This window comes from Meleagris gallopavo, chromosome 2, assembly GCF_905368555.1.
Source record: "Meleagris gallopavo chromosome 2, MGAL_WU_HG_1.1, whole genome shotgun sequence".
Taxonomy (NCBI): Eukaryota; Metazoa; Chordata; class Aves; order Galliformes; family Phasianidae; genus Meleagris; species Meleagris gallopavo.
This window is the reverse complement of record NC_139405.1, coordinates 90,682,624-90,704,929: the sequence shown is the minus strand read 5'-3', so window position 1 is coordinate 90,704,929 and position 22,306 is coordinate 90,682,624. Positions and strand designations below refer to the sequence as shown.

General features: G+C 36.9%; 1 protein-coding gene across 10 annotated transcripts in view; it reads right to left on the bottom strand.

Moving 5' to 3' along the window:
- ERICH1 (glutamate rich 1) overlaps positions 1 to 22,306 on the bottom strand; it is a 90,512-nt gene that overhangs the window by 38,925 nt on the left and 29,281 nt on the right. For all 10 annotated transcript variants that reach the window (XR_014881578.1, XR_014881575.1, XR_014881572.1 and 7 more), the window contains exon 3: positions 17,638 to 17,772. Coding sequence is in view for 2 of the 10 variants with exons in the window: in XM_085217941.1 (XP_085074067.1) it covers positions 17,638 to 17,772 (135 nt within the window). In the remaining 8 variants the exon portion in view is untranslated. The remainder of the gene's footprint in view (positions 1 to 17,637; positions 17,773 to 22,306) is intronic.

Sequence of the window (22,306 nt, the reverse complement as noted above, 5' to 3'; positions counted from 1 at the left end):
ACATCATTTGAGTATGAGTTCAGCTTTTTAAACAGATACGCAATAGTTTCTATCAACTTCCTTTATTCAGTTGTTTAGTTGTGTTATCTTCCTTTCACTTCTTCTCAAGGCTTTCAAGACAGGAGGTGGGTGCTGGACTTGTATTTCACATATGGTGTCCTTAAGTAGCTCCCACGCCACCTGGTGTAGCTTTTTTCTCATAGCTGCTGTCTTCTTTGTTCTTCTTGGTAAGAATCTTTACTTTTCTGTAGTGTCTTTTCTTAAGTGGATCAAAACTGTTGTTAATTTTGTCGGTGTTTTGGTAGGTAGTTGAGCCTAACTGCAAAACAGCAATGTGCCTCTTCTGAACCACCGCACACAACTTTACTCAGGATGAGGTCCAGGGTCAAACTTCCTCCTTCAGTTCTATTAACCAATGCCTTAGATATTGACTGTGTCTAAAACGAGGCTTTGCACAACACTCTCATTTGTGACAGTCACATAATCTATACAGGGAGAAACTGAAGATCCCATTACTGCTCTGTATCTGCTGCTTCTCTGATCTTACAGTACACAGCAGCAATGTGTATTCACAATCCCAGCTGGATACATGATGAAACAGAATCTGAGCTTGCTTTGCTCTCTGATACGTACAGTCAGTACACAAACACATTGATCTAAGGCATCCAGGAGACATTTGAAATTATTCCAATGAATAAATTAATACCAACGATATGTTTTGGGCCTTCTTCCCCTTTATGCAAAATGTGCTTTATGAAGCCCCTTTTGTAAATAACAACTTTGCTATTACAAATTCAGTACAGTTCAGTGACTTAATATTTAAACAACAGGAAATATTTTGACCTTTTAAAAATCTTTCTCATTAATGTTATTTCTTAATTTCAAGTTCCTTGTCTTTATTTTTGCTTTCTTGGGGTGATGTGCAAACAACCTTTGTATGGAGGCATCACAGAGCATTTCCTAACTGGGTTCAATGGTGAGCCCCAAAACCACTGAAAATGACTGCATGGATTCAATGAGGAAAACAGGGAGCTGAGCAGATTTCACAGCCATGAAAGCAGAATGGAGATTCAATAACAACCCATAATTCTTCTGAAAGCTCCCAAATCAGAAATGTTCAAGGAGCCTAAAACTGCCTATGGAGTTTTTAAAGTTTAGCAGCTGCAAAGACTAATTGCTTCTAAATACAGAACTCTTCTTAGTGTCTGGCTAATAAGATCACGTTTTTGTATTTGAACAGACAGCATCACCATGAATTGGAGGGGGAGACTTGTAACATTTATATTAAAAAAAAAGGAAGTATTTTAAACATTTGGTGACATATGTATACTTAGAAACCTTATTCTTTCTTCTATCTTTGTATGCAACTGCTTTATATTCAAAGAGTTTACTTCAAAATCTTTTTTTTTTCAGATCTAGATTTCAGTGAATGTTTATACAATCCAAACTTCTCCCTTTGCTCAGAAATGATGAGAAAAGATGCAAGCTTAAAATCCTTATCAGTTTTTAAAATGTTATTTCCAAATACACCAGCTGAAATGTGTAAGAAGGTATTGAGACTACAAGAGCACAGAATATTAAATGATAAGCAACCTAATGGAAAAATGGTAGTTTTCCCTTGTGATAAGCGACACCAAAGTGCAGACCTAAGCTGCAATCTAACAGTACACAGACGCTGAAATAGCAAAATTAGGATACTTAGCAATAAAATCCAATCTCAATTTATCAATTTTATAATCGAAGTAATAAAATATTTCAATGTGATAAGTACTCCATTCAATTACTGTAATATTTTACAACATTTCTTAATTTTTTATATCATATGCAATGACCAATCACATTCAACATCACATGTGACAGAGTTGCCACAGCTACTATTTATCACATGGTTCTCTCAGTGAATCATAATTCAGAATACATTAGAAAGTCTGGAAGAATGCAAATCTTCCAAGTGCTTTTTTTTTGCATGATTTCCTTACTCCATTTGTCTTGGAATCTTAACTCTGATTTTAATTAAATTTAATTGATAGTTGGACTAGATGATCCTGGAGGCCTTTTCCAACCTTGGTGATTCTATGATTCTAATTAAACGTCAGTGTGTGTAAGCAGTTTTGTAAAAACAGGGATGAATCAGGGTCCAGGTTCACCTTATTTTTATCAGTCACACAGTAAAGCACTTTCTTTTAAAGAACTACTGAAAACAATAAGTAATGAATACTGTAAGTAATTTCTTTATGACCAAGTATCCAATATTGAGCTAATTATACACATAAATATGCAAACAAGCATGCTGTAAAAAATGAGGAATACCATAGGAAAGATTCTGGAAAGTAATGTAAACCATTCAATTGCCAATCTGTAATAGTTGGGAATCTGGTGCCACAGTTTTTTCCAGTGATGTGTGCAGTTCTTTGTTGCAAGCTGTGCTGCACTGAGGTTCGCACCTGGCCAGAGCTGTGAGGTTATACTAGGCAGATCTTTTTTCAACACTGAGCACTCTTGAAACACTGAAACAGCTTTTCTATAGGAAAGTTAGCTTGCTCATGAACAGACAATAGGATAGGTGACTTTCTAGGAGTGAAAGCTCAAAATAAGGCAGAACAAAACCAAACAATATGTAAACATATCTCTTCAGTCTCTACAAAGTTTATCTCTTTCAGCAAATGTCTTCTCATCAACTAAGGACTCTGTCCTGACTTCTCTACTGGACAACTGAAGTGTTTCAAAGAATTAAACAAGATGTTAAACTGTGATTATCCCTAACAAATGGCAAAGAAAAACAACAGCAACAAAAACAACAGAGAAGCAACAATACCATCCTCTACACAAATAAACGTCTGGGAAAGGACTGAAATAATTTTGATACATTTTCCCAACAAGACAACACATACTGTTGTTTCCTAGGAACTGACTCCTCTGTACTTCTGCTCTATGCTTTTAGACCGCTGTGCAAATTGTTACTGGGATAACATGGATCACTCAGTCTATCACTTCTAGAATTCCTTATGCTGCTACCTAAAAGTGAAGCATGTAAAATGGCAATGTGAGCACAGTGACCTATCTGTTCAGTTTAGTAACATGTCATGTTCTTTTTACTTCCCAATTAGTTTGGTGAAAAACAGGAACTGCTCAGCATCTCACTGAAGGACAGTATGTTTGTTTGAAAATGAGGGACTTTCTGCTTTTCAGTTACATGACATGACATGTGAAACAACGATGTTCATTTGTCTAAATATGACATTACACTTCATACAAATCTTGAAATGTCATCTACCTGCAGAACACAGTTTCTTCCATCATACATTGCACCCTCAATCCAGACTAGTGACGGTGCTATTGCTTTTTGCTTTTACACTACCTGGTACCTTTACAAACTGAAAATTATTATTTTTTTTTCCATTTCATTGAACTTGAGGTATTAACAGTGCTAAGTCACAGACTACATATGACACAGACGTGCATCATTTTTATTTCCCTTCAATATACCCATGCATATACTTAAGTGAGTATTACTGTCCATCTCACATGCTTTAGGGAACTGGCTGATGTATGCTACTACTAATGCCATTGAGAGGAAGGCAAATTCTCTCATTGGCATAAAAAGCTATTGCCTCACAGAAAGAATAAAAGCATTTTGAAGAGAATTCATTCCAACACAAGCACTTAACTTCAGTGTACACTAACTTTCAAGTAGGAGGTTCTCCCTAAACAGAATGCCCAGCAGCAGTTAAGAAATCGGTGATAGAAGGAGAGGGGAATAAATCCAGTTCTAGGCCTTAATGATTCTTCCTTTTTACATTTTTCCATTATGCAATTTGCATCCAAGTCTTTTTGGACTTAGGGAGGACAAAGTTTCAAAAGAAAACACATTTCCCTGGCTTAATTTTAAACCAGTTGAGACAGGAAAACTGAGCTGTAACCAAACAATGCTTTGGCCCTGATGAAACTGGAAAGTATGGCAGACATTTTTTGCTAAAGATGCAGAAATTATTTCCTCCAATACTTAGGTTAGCCAGGTCATAATTGATTTTTCTCAAGTGCTACATCATAGAAAGCTTTCTGACACTAAGGAACTGTACGAGTGCTGTTCCCAAAGTAATGTCTCCTATTTTATTACGTTGGCTTACGACACCAGAGACAAATATTGATGTTATGGCAGCAAAGGTTGAACCTTCTCACCAGTATTCTGTTACATTTTGTTGCCACGTGACAGATGGCAGCAGAGGGGCAGTCTGACACAATGGCATGTGAAGTGTGGCACCCATGGAAGTGTGGGGAAAGCAAAGGTATGGAATTGAGTTCCTCCATGGAGAAAAAGCAGCATTCACTGACATTCATCAACTTTTCAGAAAGGGTGGTCAGGCACTGGAATGGACTGCCCAGGGAGGTGGTGGAGGGGTGTTCAAGGAAAGACTGGATGTTGTGTTGAGGGACGTGGTTTAGTGGGAGCTATTGCTAATAGGTGAACGGTTGGACTGGATGGTCTTTTAGGTCTTTTCCAACCTTGGTGATTCTATGATTCTATGACTTGTTGAGTATTTCTGGAGACTAAACAGTGGATGTGAACACAGCAAGATGGTGGTGGTTTCAGCAGAGGCAACGTTGACAGTGGGAGACCTCCACTGGTGCAGGTTTTTATGAACGCAGCATGCAGGCTGTTGTTCAGCACCAGTGAAAATTCAGAGCTAGTGATGGTGACTACGTTGAAAAACAGTTTTTGTTTTTGTTGCTGAGAATTTGCTGCATCAAATAATGTTATTGTGCTCTTTTGTATCTGTTGTAGTTTCCACAGAAATAAATAGGAGGCACTACTTTCAGAGTATTCTATATTCAGAGGCCCATGACACACCTCAAAAAGAATTTGTTTTGGAACAGTATAAAAATTCTTTCTTCATTTTACTTGTTTTGAACAAAAAGGAGCCTGCTCATAGGCTGCAGTTACAATCTTCGCATACCTCACACTAAGTCTGTTAAGCTGAAGGTGCTGGATTTGGATGAGAGGAAAACAGGTTTGAGGTCACTTTCTTAGTTTGTTGAAGTAGTAACAGCTTCCTGAACATTAATTAAGAAGTGCAAATCAGGCAGAAAAAAAAATCTCATTGTAAATGCAAATGTTTTCCTGGGATCAGAGTACAGCTTCATTTGGCCTTTTCCTTCAAACCTTCAGAACACACATCTTTTACAGCTGATTAGACAATACTGGCTGACTAACTTGGTATCATGAATTTAAAATGATCTGTGTGCCTCTGGAATAATTTTATATCTTACATGGTTGCTACTGTTCCTATCTGTACCAAAAAAAACTCTTTAACACTCTGCTACTCTTACTCTGTTGGCTATGTTACAGGAAACAAAACTAAAATGGTTTTCTCTGTATTTATTTTATTTTTGGCATGAAATGTCTAAATGCCTGTATACTTTTATACTTATTTTTTTAAGTGAACGAGTTATGTTCTATAAAGATTCATGTTTTTTATGCTCAGTTCACTCAGTTCACTTTCAATTCTTTCCAAAGGACAGCTCAGCAAATTGGAAAATGAAACCAGCAGGTCAAGGGAGGTGATCCTCCCCCTCTACTCTGCCCTGGTCAAGTCTCACCTGGAGTACTGTGTCCAGTTCTTGGCTCCCCAGTACAAAAATGACAGGGATCTCCTGGAAGGAGTCCAGCAGAGGGCCAATAGATGATAAAGGACCTGGAGCAACTCTCCAATGAGGAAAGGCTGACCGAAATGGATCTGTTCAGCCTTGAGAACAGAAGACTCAGAGGGGATCTTAATAATGTTTATGGACTCGATGACCTCTGGAGATCCCTTCCAGTCCCTACAATTCTGTGAAACTTAAGGAGAAACCAAGTAATTTTATAATAAACTGATGAATAGCAATAGAAAGCAGGACAGGGACTAAAAAAAAAAAAAAAAAAAAAAAAAAGTAACTTATTAAAAAAAAAAAATCTGCATTAGGATTACAAATCAGCAGGACACCTCAGTAGCTAAATCAAGTTTCTTAAAGTTCCACTGTAATATCACATTTGAAATCACATACCTAACTCTTCATAAAATCTATCTTCAGTCAAGTTAGAATAGAAACAACCCACTACAGGTTTCTGTGCCCTCAAAGAATCAGCAGATTAATTTGGTAGTCAGATCCCGCATTCATCCTGGACTCATTTCATCCTGGAGTACTAAAGAGTTCAGGAAAAATCTCACTGCAGTGACATGACCAGCAAACTGCACCGTTGCTTTGGGGCTCTCTGGAGATTGGGGCCAGTGTACTGATGAACTCTGTGAAGGCTGGACTGGGAATGAGGGGCACCTGACGGAGACAGAAGGAGCTTGCTACTTTTCTGTGTGAGAGAAGATAAGGGGAGACTGCAGCCCTAATTTTTACTACTCACTCTCTCACTGAAGAAGAGATATGCTAAGCAGGACATTACACAAAGTTCACTTCTTCTGCCATTACCTTATATGCAGCAAAGAGAGTTTCCACTGTACTAGTAAGTACTGTGACACAAAACCTGGGAGAAATTCACCAGAAAATAATTTCAAATAGCTCAAAATAATGCAGACCCATCAATTTATTTGGCTTTGAAGATAAGGATTTAACCATAAGGAAATATGTGGAATTACTGTCATTACAAGTGAAGGTATAAAAGAGGGAAGCATAAAAAAATTATAGATAAACTGGAACTCACAGATACATAATATGCAATGAAGTTGTAATACAATCTCTAGAGGTATGTTACTTCAATGCATAGATATTTAACCAAGCATGCATTCTTAACAAAACAAAAACATCTGAGACAGAGTGAAATGGAAAAGCATTGTGACAAATAGAGTCAATTAACTTAACCTTTGCATCTTTACTTACATATTTCTCTACATACATGCAACAATTCTTACAGCATCTGTAAAGCTTTTCTTGAAGTTCTCAAAGCTATATATATGGTTTTGAGCTAAACTCTTGAAGTGTAATATTTAGTTTCACACGCACACATATTTAGTGGGTGCTGCATATAATTACAATTCCCGGATGCATATCAAAGAAGATTATGTTTCAGATTTTTTCCATGAGAGAGTATTTTTGGAGATGATTTAAACATACATCTAAATTCCATACAGCCAGTGAAACATCCTGCAATCTGCCTGAAATTAGAAAAGCTGATACACACACATATATACACACAGACAAAGGTAAGAAAACACTGTCTGTTGTATTTGATCATCTTTCATTCTTCCTTGGTATACTGTTCTTTCAGGAAAGAAGAAAATAAAAATTTAATAATTCTTAGCATTAAAACACTCAACCTATCGAAGGTGTATTCAAGATTACGGTACCAAAGTTCGGCTAAGCAGCATTTTAGGACTGCATCTGTATGCTTTAAAACAATCATGAGCTAGCAAAGCTGAAGAATCACTGAAGAGGAGAAAACCTGAATAGGATAACAGAAAAGATGTAAAAAAAAAGAGCCAAAAGTAAACATAAAAAGCACAACAGAGAGTGACTCATTAGTGGAGATAAATTTGAGATTTCTATTAGCAAGTGCTATGAAGGAGATGGTAATAAAACACGACTTTTTTAGAAGGAGAAAAACTGGACAAAATGAAGGACAAGATTAAACCCGGATCCTGAGATAAAAACAGAAGAGCTGTATCACTGTTTTATTACTTTAGCTTTTACAAATAAGCCTATAGCTAGTACTGCCATTTCTTAAGGAGCTGCAAGAAGCACAAATTAATATTTCTCTCCTACACCGTGTTCAACTATGTACCAAGTAAAGAACTACTTGAAAATAGAATCAATCTATTCATTCTCTTCTCTTGCAGAAGAAGAGGAAGGACGGACATTAGGTTCTTCTCGGTAAAAATGCTGCAGTTCAACTGAGGTGTTCAACCAAGATGCACAAGCTACTACAATATTCACTCCCTCTTTTTATTGTGCATTTGAGTCCATTTTATGAAAATTTTGAAGAAAACTGAGCCTAAAATGGAGCCCTGTGGAATCCCACTAGTGAGTGTGTGGGGCAGGATGAAAAGTATCATGTGATATAAAATCATTATTGGTACCAACAAATTTTGCCAATTCCAATTTCTTCAGTACAAAGGACTTAGTGGAGGTTGTGGCAGTACAATACTGCAATCAGAACCAAAGTGTAAGTGGAACACTGCACTGAGTATCCATGTCCTGGAAATGAAATTAATGGTATGCAGATGCAACAAATGAGTACACAATTTTGCTAGCAATAAGAAAAAGTGCAGTAGTTTTGGTCAGCTAGTTCTTACCGCTCAAGTCAACTGAGTATCTCAAGTATGCACTCAGATTGCTTGTAATGCATTTTGGCTAGATTACAGCAATAAATTTTGTGTACTGATATTCCTGTATTTTGCTGTATCAACATTACTTCTACTTTTTCAGCACAGATCCCTAGGAAGTAAGAGGGTGAGTGAGACTGATACATGTCACACGTAACGCATATCCTATAGTACTGAGCAATTGAGATTCTACAGTGAAGTAAGGGACTTTCTTTCCATTAGTCTACTACATTTCCACAGAAGGCTGTTACAGAGCATATTCCAATTATGATCCTATTCTCATTTGCAGAGCTAAAATAGAAGGAAGATAGCATGAAACTAGCAAACAAAATTATTTAACAAATGTACTGGGAAAGGGAGATGGATGAAGGGCAATTTTCAAAGATTCCTTGACAGGAGTACAACTGCACAAGGGGTTGTTTGGTACTTTAAAAAGACTGAAACCCATATCTTTTGTAGAGAGAAATAACCAAAGGCAAAGGATATCAGATCAGGAAATTTCCCAAGTGGAAGCTGAATGGAAACACTCTGCTGAAAGCTCTATCAATGCAAGACTGTAAGCCTACAAACTGTCATAAATTACAACAGCTGCTATAACAGAACAGTGATAAAATGAAACCATTGGGTAGGCTTGATTCTGGCTTCCAACATGAGGCAGCACACTTCCACAAGGACTGGATCAGCAGCATGTTCTGTACGTTACACAAAACACTTACAAAAAACTGCTATATATTAGAAGAGACATGGTTACAACTATGCATGCATTGTTTTTCTTGCTATCTTCATTTTCCTTATCCACTCAGCCATACTGATTGTAAATCTGTTTTTACAGCGTCTAGAGTATTTAAACAGCAGGGCAATACAGAATAATAGAAAATCTGCATCCAAACTGCTTTCCTTTTGCAACTATTCTTAAAATGTGAGAATTGAAAATGCTACAGGTCAGCTTAAACAGAAAAAACAACACAAGCATTAATAGTGAGAGGATAAGTCAGGGTCACATCTTCTGCTTGGTATTCACAAACTTGTCAATGGATAGTTTTGACATGTATGATATCAACGTTCTGTTTTTGTTCAGTACAAACAGATACACATGCTATAGCAGAGCACGAACCAAGTATATGGCAGTCAATACGAAAATGCCATGTATATTAACAGTGACAGAAACCTCTCCAATATCTGCAAAACAATTTTATCTCCTGCTTTTGCAGATGATGAACTGAGATACAGAACAGTGAAGCACTTAAACAGCCAGAGATACAGAGACAAAGCACGAAATTTACTGACTTGCCTTACCACTTAATTCAGTACTCTATTGACTTTATCCAGCTGCACCACAACGATCTAAGTACAAAAGTTTAAGACTTGATTGTATTCATTACGAAATCAGGAGCTGAAAGCAGTCAAGCAGCATCGGATTTCCAAACTGTTGGGGGTCTGCTTGAGTGAGGCAGCAATTACAACAGCACCGATTTTTTGCTTGGATCTAAGAAGGTTGTGGCATTGGCTGCCTGTTCACTAGTTCTCCTTCCTTCTTATCAGTTGCCTACTGTCACTATGACAACAGGAAGGCTGCAACACAGCTGCAAGGAGAGGAAAAGGGGAGTGCACTCCACTTGAGAGTGGAAAAGGGACTGAGTGGGTGGGGGTGAGAAGTGATATTGGAGGTTAAACAAATGCATTCAGGATAGAAAAGACCACAGTACCTCTTGATTCTGTGATGCTGATTTATCAGAGGAGGGGACGGTTATAAAAAATGTTTGAAATCACTGTAATTGTGCTCCACCAAACCAAAAAAGAAAAGCAAGAAAAAATTGCCACAAAGATAAGAGCCCTAATTTTCTCTTCTGCTTCATTTATTACCACCTGATTAGCTGAACCTACTCCAATCAAATTACAAATATGTAAACTAAAGATTCAGTTTACAATGCTGACTGTATCATGGAAGATGGAATGAGAAACAAAGGAATGAAGGGCAAGTATACCACAGAAAGGAAAGGTAATGAGCAGAGTAAAAACGTCTCAGCAAAATGCACTTAGTTATCGGTTCTTTTCCTGCTTGTGCACACATTTTCCTTCTGGGTTCCATCAAGTGTTTTCTTTGTTGAAATGTAAAGGCATACACTAAGAATAGAGGAACACAGCCTATGCACTACAGAAACACACAGGAAGGCAGTCTCATTCAAAGGTACACTTTTGTCATTCAGGTACGTAACGCTTTTGCAAAAGTATGCATAAAATGAATTAAAGATTACAGCTTTTATATATATGTATATATTTTCTTACACTTATAGAAATACAATATATAAAATCACAGATTTTTCCTAAATAATTAACATGCAGCCATTACCTGTACATCACATTAGTATAATCTCTGTTATTCCTTAACACATTTTCAGCATTTACCGCCTTTCCTAGCACCACATGGACTAAAACTCTGGGGCAGAATTCTTTTCTATTAACACTTCTAAAGATGCTTTCCAGAGTGGATTTATTTTTCATGGGGTGTCTAACTGTATCTTAATGTTGCAAACAATCAGGAAGAACACAGGAAGACAAAGGAAGAACTGGAAGATGTTGGATGTGGCTCTGGGCAGCCTGGTCTAGTGGTGGGCAACCTTGCTCACAGCAGCTGGGTTGAAACTAGATGGTCCTTTTCAACCCAGGCCATTCTATGATTCTGTGATTCCATGAACTACTGAAGACTTCAGAGGCATTAAAAAACTTGTATCCATGCCATAATACATGAGTTCTGTAATAAACCCATATGCTTGTGGATATATTGGCATTTAGAAGACGTAAATAGTTACAGGCAGTGAAAGTTAGAAATAAGTGGTTTGTGCGTTATATATAAACCTTAACTTCATGATTCATACTTAGAGTTTAGAATGATAGGCCAATCCTGTTTTTAAAGATTGTCCGTAGGCAGAAGTGAATGTCTTGATGAATTTAATGCTCACCTTCAGGACACAACTTGTTTGTTGCTTGTAATACTACTGCAAGATACTGGTAGTCTGGGGATGTTTTTTATAAGAGACTGCCCAAACTACCTACCTCAAACACATATATAATCTGCATCATATGTAGTGCACTAAGAGAATTACATCCTCCCCCAGCCAGTCACACAAGTCAGCTAGCTTTTGCAGCATGACACAAAAACAAGCATCTATGAGGGCTGCGCTGAAAGTAATGCCTCCTATTTTATTGTCCTGGCCCACGATGTCAGATGTGAATGTAGGTGGTACGGCAGTAGAGGCTGAACCTTCTCACCCACTGATGGGAACAATTATGAGTTCTTGCCCTGCAACCGATGGCAGCAGATGGGTAGACTGACAAAATGGTGTCTGCCATGGAAGAGTGTATGATGGAAAGATATGTCAATGAATTCCTCAGTGTAGAAAAAGTTGCACCCATTGACATTCATTGATGCTTGCTGAGCGCTTCTGGAGACCAAGCAGTGGATTGAGAGCACAGTGAGGCAGTGGGTGGTGCGTTTTAGAAGTGATAACAGCTACAGTGGATCACTGCGGCTGCTGTAGATTTTCACAAGCGCAGCATGCAGGCTCTTGTTCATCACTGGTGAAAAGGCATAGCAAATGGTGGGGACTATGTTGAAAAACAGTGCTTTGCAGCTGAGAATTTGCTCAATTCTACTGGTAGCAGTGTAAGACTGCAAATATGAGTACCACTGAATCTAGATTTTTATTTTTTTTATTTTTTTAAATAAGACAAAGACAACAGGTCATTAAATAATGCATCTGAATTCTAAAAAATGCTCCCTTGATCTTACTAATTTCAGAAAGAAATTTGAGGTAATTTTACCTATTAGGAATGTCATTGCATCTATCAACAAATGTAAGACTAGAAAAGAGGACTTTTAAGGGGGAAAACATATGAAGTACAGAATTGTTCAGATATACCTCTCCAACATCTTTACTTGTTTGCAGCTGTAACTAGCTCCAAAATGTCAATAACAGTTAAGCTGCAGACAAAATTGGCTGCAGAGAAAGAAGTTGCTTAACCTCATACACAACTCCTCTATCAAGTTATTGATTTATCTATGAACATCAAGAACATTATAAAAAGGCTTATATTAACAGCCCTAACAGAGATGTTATAGTTGCAACAAGCTTGCTTTCCAAGGCTGAGAACTGCTTGGAGCAGTCGACAGCTCTTCGGGAATTTGCATAAAAGTATGAATGTAATATTAAAGCATTTTGTGGAGAAATAATATTCCAGTCTAGCTTGTGCATAATAAAATTATTTGGTATGTTATATCTTAATATATTTGCTTGTACTATTAAACATGAAATGTTGCTGGAGAAATTAAATGTCTTTCAGATGGAATACGGCTACGTTTTTAGCATTTAATTGTAATTGAAAATATATCCTTTTACCTGTCTTCAAATACGTAGCAAGAGCTTCATCTTATAAAATAAGCAAAACAAAATAAAGTTATTTCTTTATATTAAGTTAATGAACATGCAATTAAACTTTCCTGAATTCCCCTTTTATTGAGAACATCTTTTGATAAGTGATAGTGTATCTGTTAAGAAACTACTCCAAAAGAAATATTTCTCAACAAACAAATAATAAGAACAAATGAATTGAATCAGAGATCAAAATTAGAGAGTTTCAATCTACGTAGATATTGGCTTTGATACTCACCTATAGCTTGACATCACACATTTTTATGCCTTCATCAAAAGTATAAAATCTATAGCTAGAAGAGAGTTAGCAATACATTAAGACGTACCATGGCAATTATATTAAAAATAAATCTCTTTTTATTTCTTCTCTTCAATATCCCATTCAATTCCATCAACAAAACATTGATCTGACCACACCATTATAGTGATTCAATTCTGACAAAACATTCAAATCAAGGAAGATCCTAAAAAAGCTTAGGTGTAATTTACTGCTCTAAGAACAAGGATAAATTTAACTTTCATTATTTTCTTGGAAGACAAAAGAGTTTTAGATTTTCCTTCTCATTACTAAAGATTCACGTCTCACCTGCTTACATAAACAAACCCAAAAGAGCAACTTTATTTAACTCCACTAAGTCATTTATGCATATACCACAAGTTAATCATACCCTTGCTCTTATGCAATTATTTGACACAAGAGGGAAAAATATTTGGAAAAGTATTTGAAATGTTAAAAGCAGCTTACAGACATAGATGGAGGGAATGTCATACTGAAATCCTGTAGATCTACTTTTTTAGTACTCTTGACAAGATTCATTTAATTATGACAAGACCAACTATAAGCTACAAGTTTAGATAAAAAGAAGAATCAATATGTTTGATATATTTGTATTTGCTAACAAGAAGTTAATGTACGACTGAAGTAATTAACTTCAACTTTCAAATAACTTCTTAAAAAGGGTCATATTCTAGAGACTGAATATTTCCTTTCTTCACAGATGAATGTAATGCAGTGAAGTATCTGCCATGACGCATCTACTCATCCTGATAATCTTGTTATATTAATTTAGATAGACACAGATTTGGTTTTCTTAATTTATGGGAAAAGATATGTAAGAAATCTGTGCAGATATGTAATTAAGTTCACATAATGACAAAATGGCAGAGGTTGGGACCTCTGGGTCCATCTGGTCCAACCCCTGCTCCAGCAGGGACACCTAGAGATGGGTGCCCAGGGCCACATCCAGGCAGCTTCTGGAAATCTCCAAACTACCCTACCTTCAGGCAGCCTGTGCCAGGGTTCCATCACTCACACTGTACTTAAATGCTTCCTCGCACTCAGACACATCCTTGTGCATTGTATTTTGTGCCCACTGTGCCTCGTCCTCTAAAATCTGCAACCAAAGAACTTTAGTCTCAAAATACAGTTGGATTATTTTAATGAGATAGGCTCAATAAACAACAAAGTTATTTTCTGTTTATTAGAATTTCAGCAGAATGTATTTCCCTTTCGTCTGAGCATGAAAGCTAAAAATGGATATCAAGGTGCTAGATGCAGGATGAAGTCTGTAGTAAATGGATGTGGACTTGAAGAGATTAAATTAAAAAAAAAAATAAAAAAGCACTGAGGTTTAACCTTATCTGAGTTAAATGAATATAAACTGAAGATGTACTCTTGCCATTTATCATTGTCAGATTTTCACTAATCCACTTAGCTCTCTGAGGGGTTTTGTTGTATTTTTGAAAGCTACACAGATTTTGACCTCAGAGTTCATCCCTAGACATTTGCTCAACTACATATATAGTCTCAATAAATGCATGTCTGATTATTTCTTTGTTTTACTTAACTTCTCTAAAATTATTTCACAGAAAATCCAAGAATTAAATGGGACACTTAATGATGACACAACATCTTTGAGAAAGGCGATACTGCTTAGAATCATAGAATCACAAAATCATAGAATCACTCAGGTTGGAAAAGACCTTAAAGATCATCGAGCCCAACCACAATCTAACCATCCTACCCTAACTAACAACCCTCCGCTAAATCATGTCCCTGAGCACCACATCCAAATGGTTTTTAAACGCATCCAGGGATGGTGACTCAACCACCTCCCTGGGGAGCCTATTCCAGTGCTTAACAACCCTTTCTGTAAAGAAGTGTTTCCTGACATCCAACCTAAACTTACACTGGTGCAACTTAAGGCCATAAGTGCTTAAGTGGTAAGATCTCTGAGCTTTCATCCCTACAGACATACAAAAGAGTTTAAACAACATACATTTTTTTTGCTTTCCTATGCATGTCTCATCACATTTTAATGTATTTTTTTGTCTGTTATGTTATACACTCAAATCAAAAAATGAAATAATCCATGGTGTGACTGCTGAAATTGTTCTTTTCATGCTTTATGAGAATTGCCTGAAATTACAGTCTTCACCCCAATTTTGTATATATGCTTAGATTAATGTAAAATTAACCACGCCCCCCACAGCCTTGCAAAATTAGCAGTGATGCCTAAACTCATGTTTAGATTGAACCAACAAGAGCCTTCAGCTGCAGCAACATCTAGCATACATAAAAGGATAGTGAAACCAGTGCAAATGTATAAACGGTGGTAAAAAAAAAATCTCCCTACATGGGGATCCTCTCGCCTGGCAAGAATACAGCCAATCTTATCTTGTGAAGAGCAAATGGACCTAAACATTACTTCAAATGTAATTTTTTTTTTTTATTCTGTGATAATGTGTAAAGTCAAATAGCAAACCAGTAAAAAAATAAAAGTTTCTCAAAACTCCAGATGTATTTGTTAACTGTAAGACAGTGGCTAAAGCTGAAAATCTACTCTTACTGAGCACTGAGATTGGGATCAGATGTAAGAGATCACCATCAAACAGTTGATACTGTCACTAAGCAACACCAGAACACTACTCACTGCTATCACGGTTGGAAAGTTTTGATTTTTTTTTTTTTTCCCCTGAATTAAGAGAGGAAAAAAAAGATGAAATGTAAAACAAATGAGCAAGTGACATAATTGCTCAATAATCTACTCATTGTAAAACTAGATGAATACTTATGCGACCCTAAGCAGGCATGATATTATGCAATCCTAAATTCTAGTCTGTTCTACTGCTATGCAGTATATCAACGTATAATATGTACCACCATGTATTCATTTATTTGTAGATTTGAAATTGTAGATGAGTAACTCTACCACAAAGTTCTGTACCAATACCTCAATAAGAGTACACAGCCACCAACGCACTGAGAGAGCTGTCCTTTCAGCTTTTATATAGAAGTAGCCTAAGTCCCAGCCTAAAAGTTAATGTTATAGGGCTATTTACCTGCAAGGTACTGTGAGACCTAATTTATCATCTGCAAAATAAAGAAGGAGAATGTCTTTCTGATGACTGAAAGGAAACCACATCAAAGAGTAAGAAAATATAATAAAGTACAGAGAAGAGAAACTGCTTCTGTATCAGGATAAACAGCAGTTTAAATCTAAAATGCCGTAAGACAGAAACCCAAAGTACTGTCCAAAGAGAACAATGTAATTCAAATGTGAGGAAGTTAGTTTAGGAACAGACTCAGGATTGAATGTGAATCCTATCCAACAAAGGGAAATGCACAAGATACAAGTTGGGCATTAGAATCTCTTAATTCCAATAGCAACAAGACATACTACTATTTTACTTTGATAAAGGCATTTCTTCCCCAATCCAGTAAAAAGATATCTTAATTTCACAGTGAGAAAGCACATCACTGAAGTGCCACCACAGTATTTTGGTAGTTCTACTCATATTCTGATTCAGGTATGTATCATAGGTTCTTCATGGCATGTTTCCTCATAAAAAGGTGAGATGCTTACCTACACGTTAGAACCAGGACAGTAACCACAGGTTATGTCATGAATGGAGCTCAGAATAGGGTACAGACCCAGTTTTCAAGCTGAAAATTCACCCCTTTAGGTACTGTTTTCAAAAGGCAAGGCACTGTTGCCTTTCTATATTTCTAAGTTGAATCACAAGTTTTCCTTAAATTTAGAGAGTTTCCAGGCTGAAACAAGCAGTACTTTAATAAATACCACTTATTAAATGTTTTACTTCAGGAGGCTCGCCTGGATATTTCTTTTGCTGTTAATAATATAGTAGCAAATGACAGCAATAGACAATTTAGAAAAAACATATCCATAGGAACACAGTAATTGAAAAGAAAAAAAAAACTAAAAACCTAAATTGATTTGTTTTATCAAAGCTTAGCACTTATTTCTAAGACAGATGGAATCAATTTAATTCTAGCAACTTCATTGGGATTGCCATGTTTCTTAACAAAGCTCACTCAGAAGCCACTCTAGAGATCATGCCCTGCTTCTCTTGTAGCAGACAAATTCTAAAGTGACCTGGTCACAGTTTCTCATCAGAAAGCCTCTCAAAATCTATGGAATGGTATCTATTTCCATCACAATCAATCAGGTGTATTTCTGCTGTAATTGAGAGAGGTCACTCTGAAAGACTGTTAAGCCTCTGCCCAACTCCACACAACTTCAGCAGTAAGACTTACCAGTAGAGCTGTATCTAGTTATTTTTAAAAACAACACGAGGTAAGTGGGCATAATATACATGTGGTATTCAAATGGGAGGAGCTGAAGACTTCCCAATTTCAATAAGGTCTACAGCACTGTACAGCTATAACCCAAATGCTGAATCTGGTCTGCAAGCTAACAAAGGAAATGAATCCAGAAAAATGAACCCATCTCATTTTGCTTATACTGCAAAACAGTGACACCCACTGGCAGCAACAGTTTAAATACTTAATTGTTGCAATTTAAATCTACTTGGTAAGGCTTGCTAGAATGTTTCTCTCAGAAAAATTCATCACAGCAACAAGCATACAAACTTACCTGTAGAGTCAGCACTACCCTCAGAGTTTTCAGAAACTGTAGTGTTATCAGTATCTGGAATAGCTGCAAGGTAACCCTCAGGAGGAGGACTCACAGTGTACACTCTCCTTGGAGGCGAGATTGTAGTGTCATTACCTACAAAACAGAAAAACAAGGTGTCTGGCTATTGATCTCAGTAAAGATTTTCTCAAACATTTTCACAATTACAGCATGATAACAAATAGTTCCTTAAGGATGAAAATAAAGTAAGAGAAAGGCAGATGTGGCACAATCAAATAATTCCATGACCAACAAAAGTGCAATGATTCTTAGCAGCTGCACATAAATAAATAATCCAGAGGTTAGTTCTTTCCATTAGAAATGTCAGAGAACAATTCTGCCCTAACTTAGTAGCACTTCCACCTGCAGTGCTATTTTACAATCTATTTTTCCCTCATCAGCATGAGCAGACACTTTTTGTGTGCGTGTGTGGGAACTGTTCTGTAGAAGATGGAGGGATTACAAAGTGACACAAGAAATGTCACTTTCAGAACAGAAAAAGAATCACAGAACTGCAGTTTGTCCACCTGCAGACCTTTTAGATGTAGTCTAGCTGCTGTTACAAAGGCAGGAAGGTAAAGTGGCCTTGAAAACCACACAGGATTAAGTGTGCAGTTCTGACCCAATAGAGCCCATCTCCCCACCTCTTTCCCATTGAAATCTGGGGGAAATGTGTCAAGCACCAGCCTTCTAACTACTTCATTGCATGGGAAACATTATGTGTAATGATAGCAATAAATTGTTTTCGTAGGACCTCTTTGCCCTTTAAAAAGTTATTCAGAAATATGTGCAAGAGTGATACTATACACTTTGTATGAATGAAATATACGAAATATGTGTTACAGTTTCATGAAACTAGTCCAAATACCACTTTTTTGTTTGTTTGTTTGTTTTTAATTAGTAGTGACAACAGGAGAGATCATCCACATAGAGACAAAAGATTTTCCAGAAGGACGAGATGGTCAGGCTCTCTCCTGGTGTTTATTTTAAATAATTTTAGGTGGTTTGGCATGTTCTTTCTACACTGGCCAGCACTGACACAACACAAAGCTTCCCTCCTTGAAGGTAATTTGGAAATTTTCTCCTTTAAAGCATATAGATGAAACTTGTAGCATTATTTGGAAAAAAACTTAATTGGCAGGCACACATACTTAGCCTCCTCATTTCACAAATTTGCCAGAAGACCTGAGATGATTCAAGCTATTAACAAGCCGTAGCAATTGTTAGATTACTACCTCAACATTCAAAATGCAGTTGTTGTCTGGCAGAAATAATTCCTGTTAGGAACCAATCTTTCTGTAATTAAATAGCTTTGTTTCACCAAGTCCTTTCTCCAAGTATGTAACTTAACCATACATGTTGAAATTTCTCAGATAAAACACTGTAAAAAATTTTGGCTTGACTGATTATCTCAGATTTCTGTGCTGATTACATTCAGAACACTTTTGAAAAGCTCCACCACAGTTGTTTTTATCATGCAACCCTTTTATTTTGAGAATACATTAGAAAATGACTGTTTTTCTTGAACAAGAGAGAAAATTTCAAACTCATGTTGATGATGCTTACCTTACAGAACAATAAAGGGCATTAAATAGTTAGTACAGTATGATGAAGAGCAATTATGTGATTTGGAAAAAGATCCACTAAAATTAGTTTTGAGTAATTCTCCTACAAGTCCCTTTTGCTAAGCTGATGTGAAATGACAGAACCAGGGTAGCACCTACATTGATTTTTTTCCCTACCTTCCCATATTGATGAATGATGAAGTGCTAATTGGTGATAATCTTAAATTACAAGTATGCATACATATATCTTTTATTATCCTCTTCTGAATAATTTCAACATTCTTTCCCTCATGTTTCACCTTTTTCATCTTATATTCAAGTTCTATAAGAACAAAGATAACCAAAAAGACCATTAAACTCAATTTGTTGTAGACTACTTTAAACCTTTTAATCACACAAGAACTGACTTTACTGGGACATACTAACTTCCTAAGACAAAATAGTTTAAGGCAACAGAATTTGGAGGAAAATCTGTAACATCTAATGTTACGAAGAAGAACAATAACAATTTTTATTATGTAAAAGAGTGAGGACTCAAATTTAAGTTGATCTGTTTAAATGGGAGTCCCTAAATTATTTTTATTTACCCTATGTACATCTTGAGTTAGTTTACAAGCTATCACTAAAGCATTAGTCTTTGTTAATCCAGTAAAAGTATGCAAAGCCAAACTGCTACCGTATCATAAAAACTGTACATGCTCAGCTGAATAACATCAGCATGCCAACTATCTCCCACTCTCAAGCCATTAAGTTTGAATTTTTCCATACTGTGGCCAATCTCCCTGGGCTAAGAAGAGATGGATCGATTACAAAATCCTAAACATTGTTGCAAAGCAAAAAAACATGGCACTTTTCCAACTTTATTTTTTTTCTTTCACTAATGAAAGTAATCAAATACTGAAGTACTCTAGAACACCCTGCTCTCTAAAAGTTATGGCCATGAATTCACCAAATAACTGACTAAAGAGACAAGACCGAAGTGGCCAAACTGGTTACCAATCAATCCTTAAGTGATTTGTTGCAGAATCATTAAAAAAAAACAACAAATACAATGTAGAGTGATTCACTTTTTTGTAACTGTAACACATCATATGAAATAGAACAAACGCAGTCAGCCAAGAGGTGGAGTGGAAGTCTTTTCCTTACCTAATCTGTCACAAAAAGAAAACTCAAATGTCTTACTGTATCTGCATACATTAAATGATAGATGCTCATCTACAGGTTGCTCACAGGAAAATGGCCAACAGTTCATGATGTTTTATTTTGATCAGAAAAAAAAATACATTGCAAGAATGATTACAAAACAAAATGAACAAATACTGTTCTTAAAGGTAAACCAAGAATACAGAACAAATAATCAACTTGTCTTCTGTGCATATTGCTTTTACCACATTCCCCACACAAAGCTCCTTTGCATGTAAATCAACATTTTGCACAGAGTAGGGAAGTGTATCTAAACACACTGACCAAAGTTACATCCATAAGCACACCAGCAGCGTGGCTCACTATGTTATCACTGCCTACTCTACAACAAGCAAGTACAGGACCTCTTAAGGAGTTTCCATACCACCTTAGCCAAGTGAAATTTCCAACTGCTTGGTCTGTTATCATTTCAGGTAAAGACAGTATGTTTTGTTTCAGGCTAATTTCAGAATCTTAAAACTTTTCCCCACCTGCAGCTCCAAACACAGTTTCCATATCATTGCCTGGACAGAAAGCATGCTTGGCAACACTTACAATGCAGATACGGCTAGCATGCGTTCACTCAGTCATGGCCCTATACTTGCTAGCAAGTAAAATTAAACTCTAAGTAGTGTTAAAGCATCTGGTATTTGTGGTGTGCTGGCCCCAGACAGCAACCAAACTCCCTACCAGCTGCTTGCTCCTCTCCCAGCAGGAGAGCAGGTGGAGTGAGGGAAGAGAAAGAGCAGGAGTGAGAAAGTTCCCGGGTCCAGATTAAAACAAGGGCGTCACTTATCAACTACTGCTGTGGGCAAACCAGACTTGGCTAAGATAAATTAATTTACCGCCAGTTCACTTAAACATTTAGTTACACGTTCAGGTATTTGGAAACAAACTGTCTTGCTATGGGACTATTTTGGAACCAACTGGAGCTAGTCTTTCCAGAATGGGGCAGCCACTTTTCACAGAGGTCGCCCCTGCAGATGTTCTGCTACCAAAAACTTGCATCTTAAACAATCTTAAACTCTCTAGTAGAGCACTTTGCTGGAATTGAGAAGGCCTCAAAGTGAAGTAGTTTGTTTCCACACAGAGAAACTAGTAGAACAGAGGATAGATGATCAGTGGTCTGCCAGAACCTCTCACGATCTTTCCAAACAGTAATCAAGAGGCATGTTAGCTGCACTTGACTACAGTAAATAACTCCTTGAAAACTCCCCACTATCACTTCTCCACGTGGAGAGAAGAGTTTATTTTCAGAATAGATCCTTACAGAAAACCACAAGAAGACAGGGATGGATGCTGGATCAAATCCACGATCTGATTAGTCCAATGTTATGCCTTCTACAGAAATCAGTAATCTTCAGATTAGCATTTACCATTTTACACCATCACAGAAGATACAATCTTGACAAACATAAGGCTTGAAAGTCTCCTATTTCCTTTAAAATGTTTGCAGAATCTTACTCTGAATTGAAGGCAAAGTGGCTGGGGAGCACACCCACACACTGCCAGGCAGCGAAAGAGAGTCCCGTGACTTGCGGATCTTATCTTCCCCTCTGAACACAAAGTACTCTTGGATACGCAGTTCTTCTCTTCTGAGAACCAGGCATCCAGGAAAGTCATCAGTCCATGGAACTGAAACATTAACTCTTTAATTCCCTGAGCTTTATATGATGTTACGATATGGAATGTCGATAGCAAAAAAATCATAAAACCATGACAAGCTTTTAGTTCTTTTAGTGAGAATGACCTCAGGGACACAAAATATTGCATATCAATCGCTGTTCATGTGGCTGCCTGTCACAGGATTGTTTTTCAGTCTTACGTCAATAACATTACAGTGCTGTCTGCAAAGGCAGAACCTTTTACTTCAAATTGTCTAT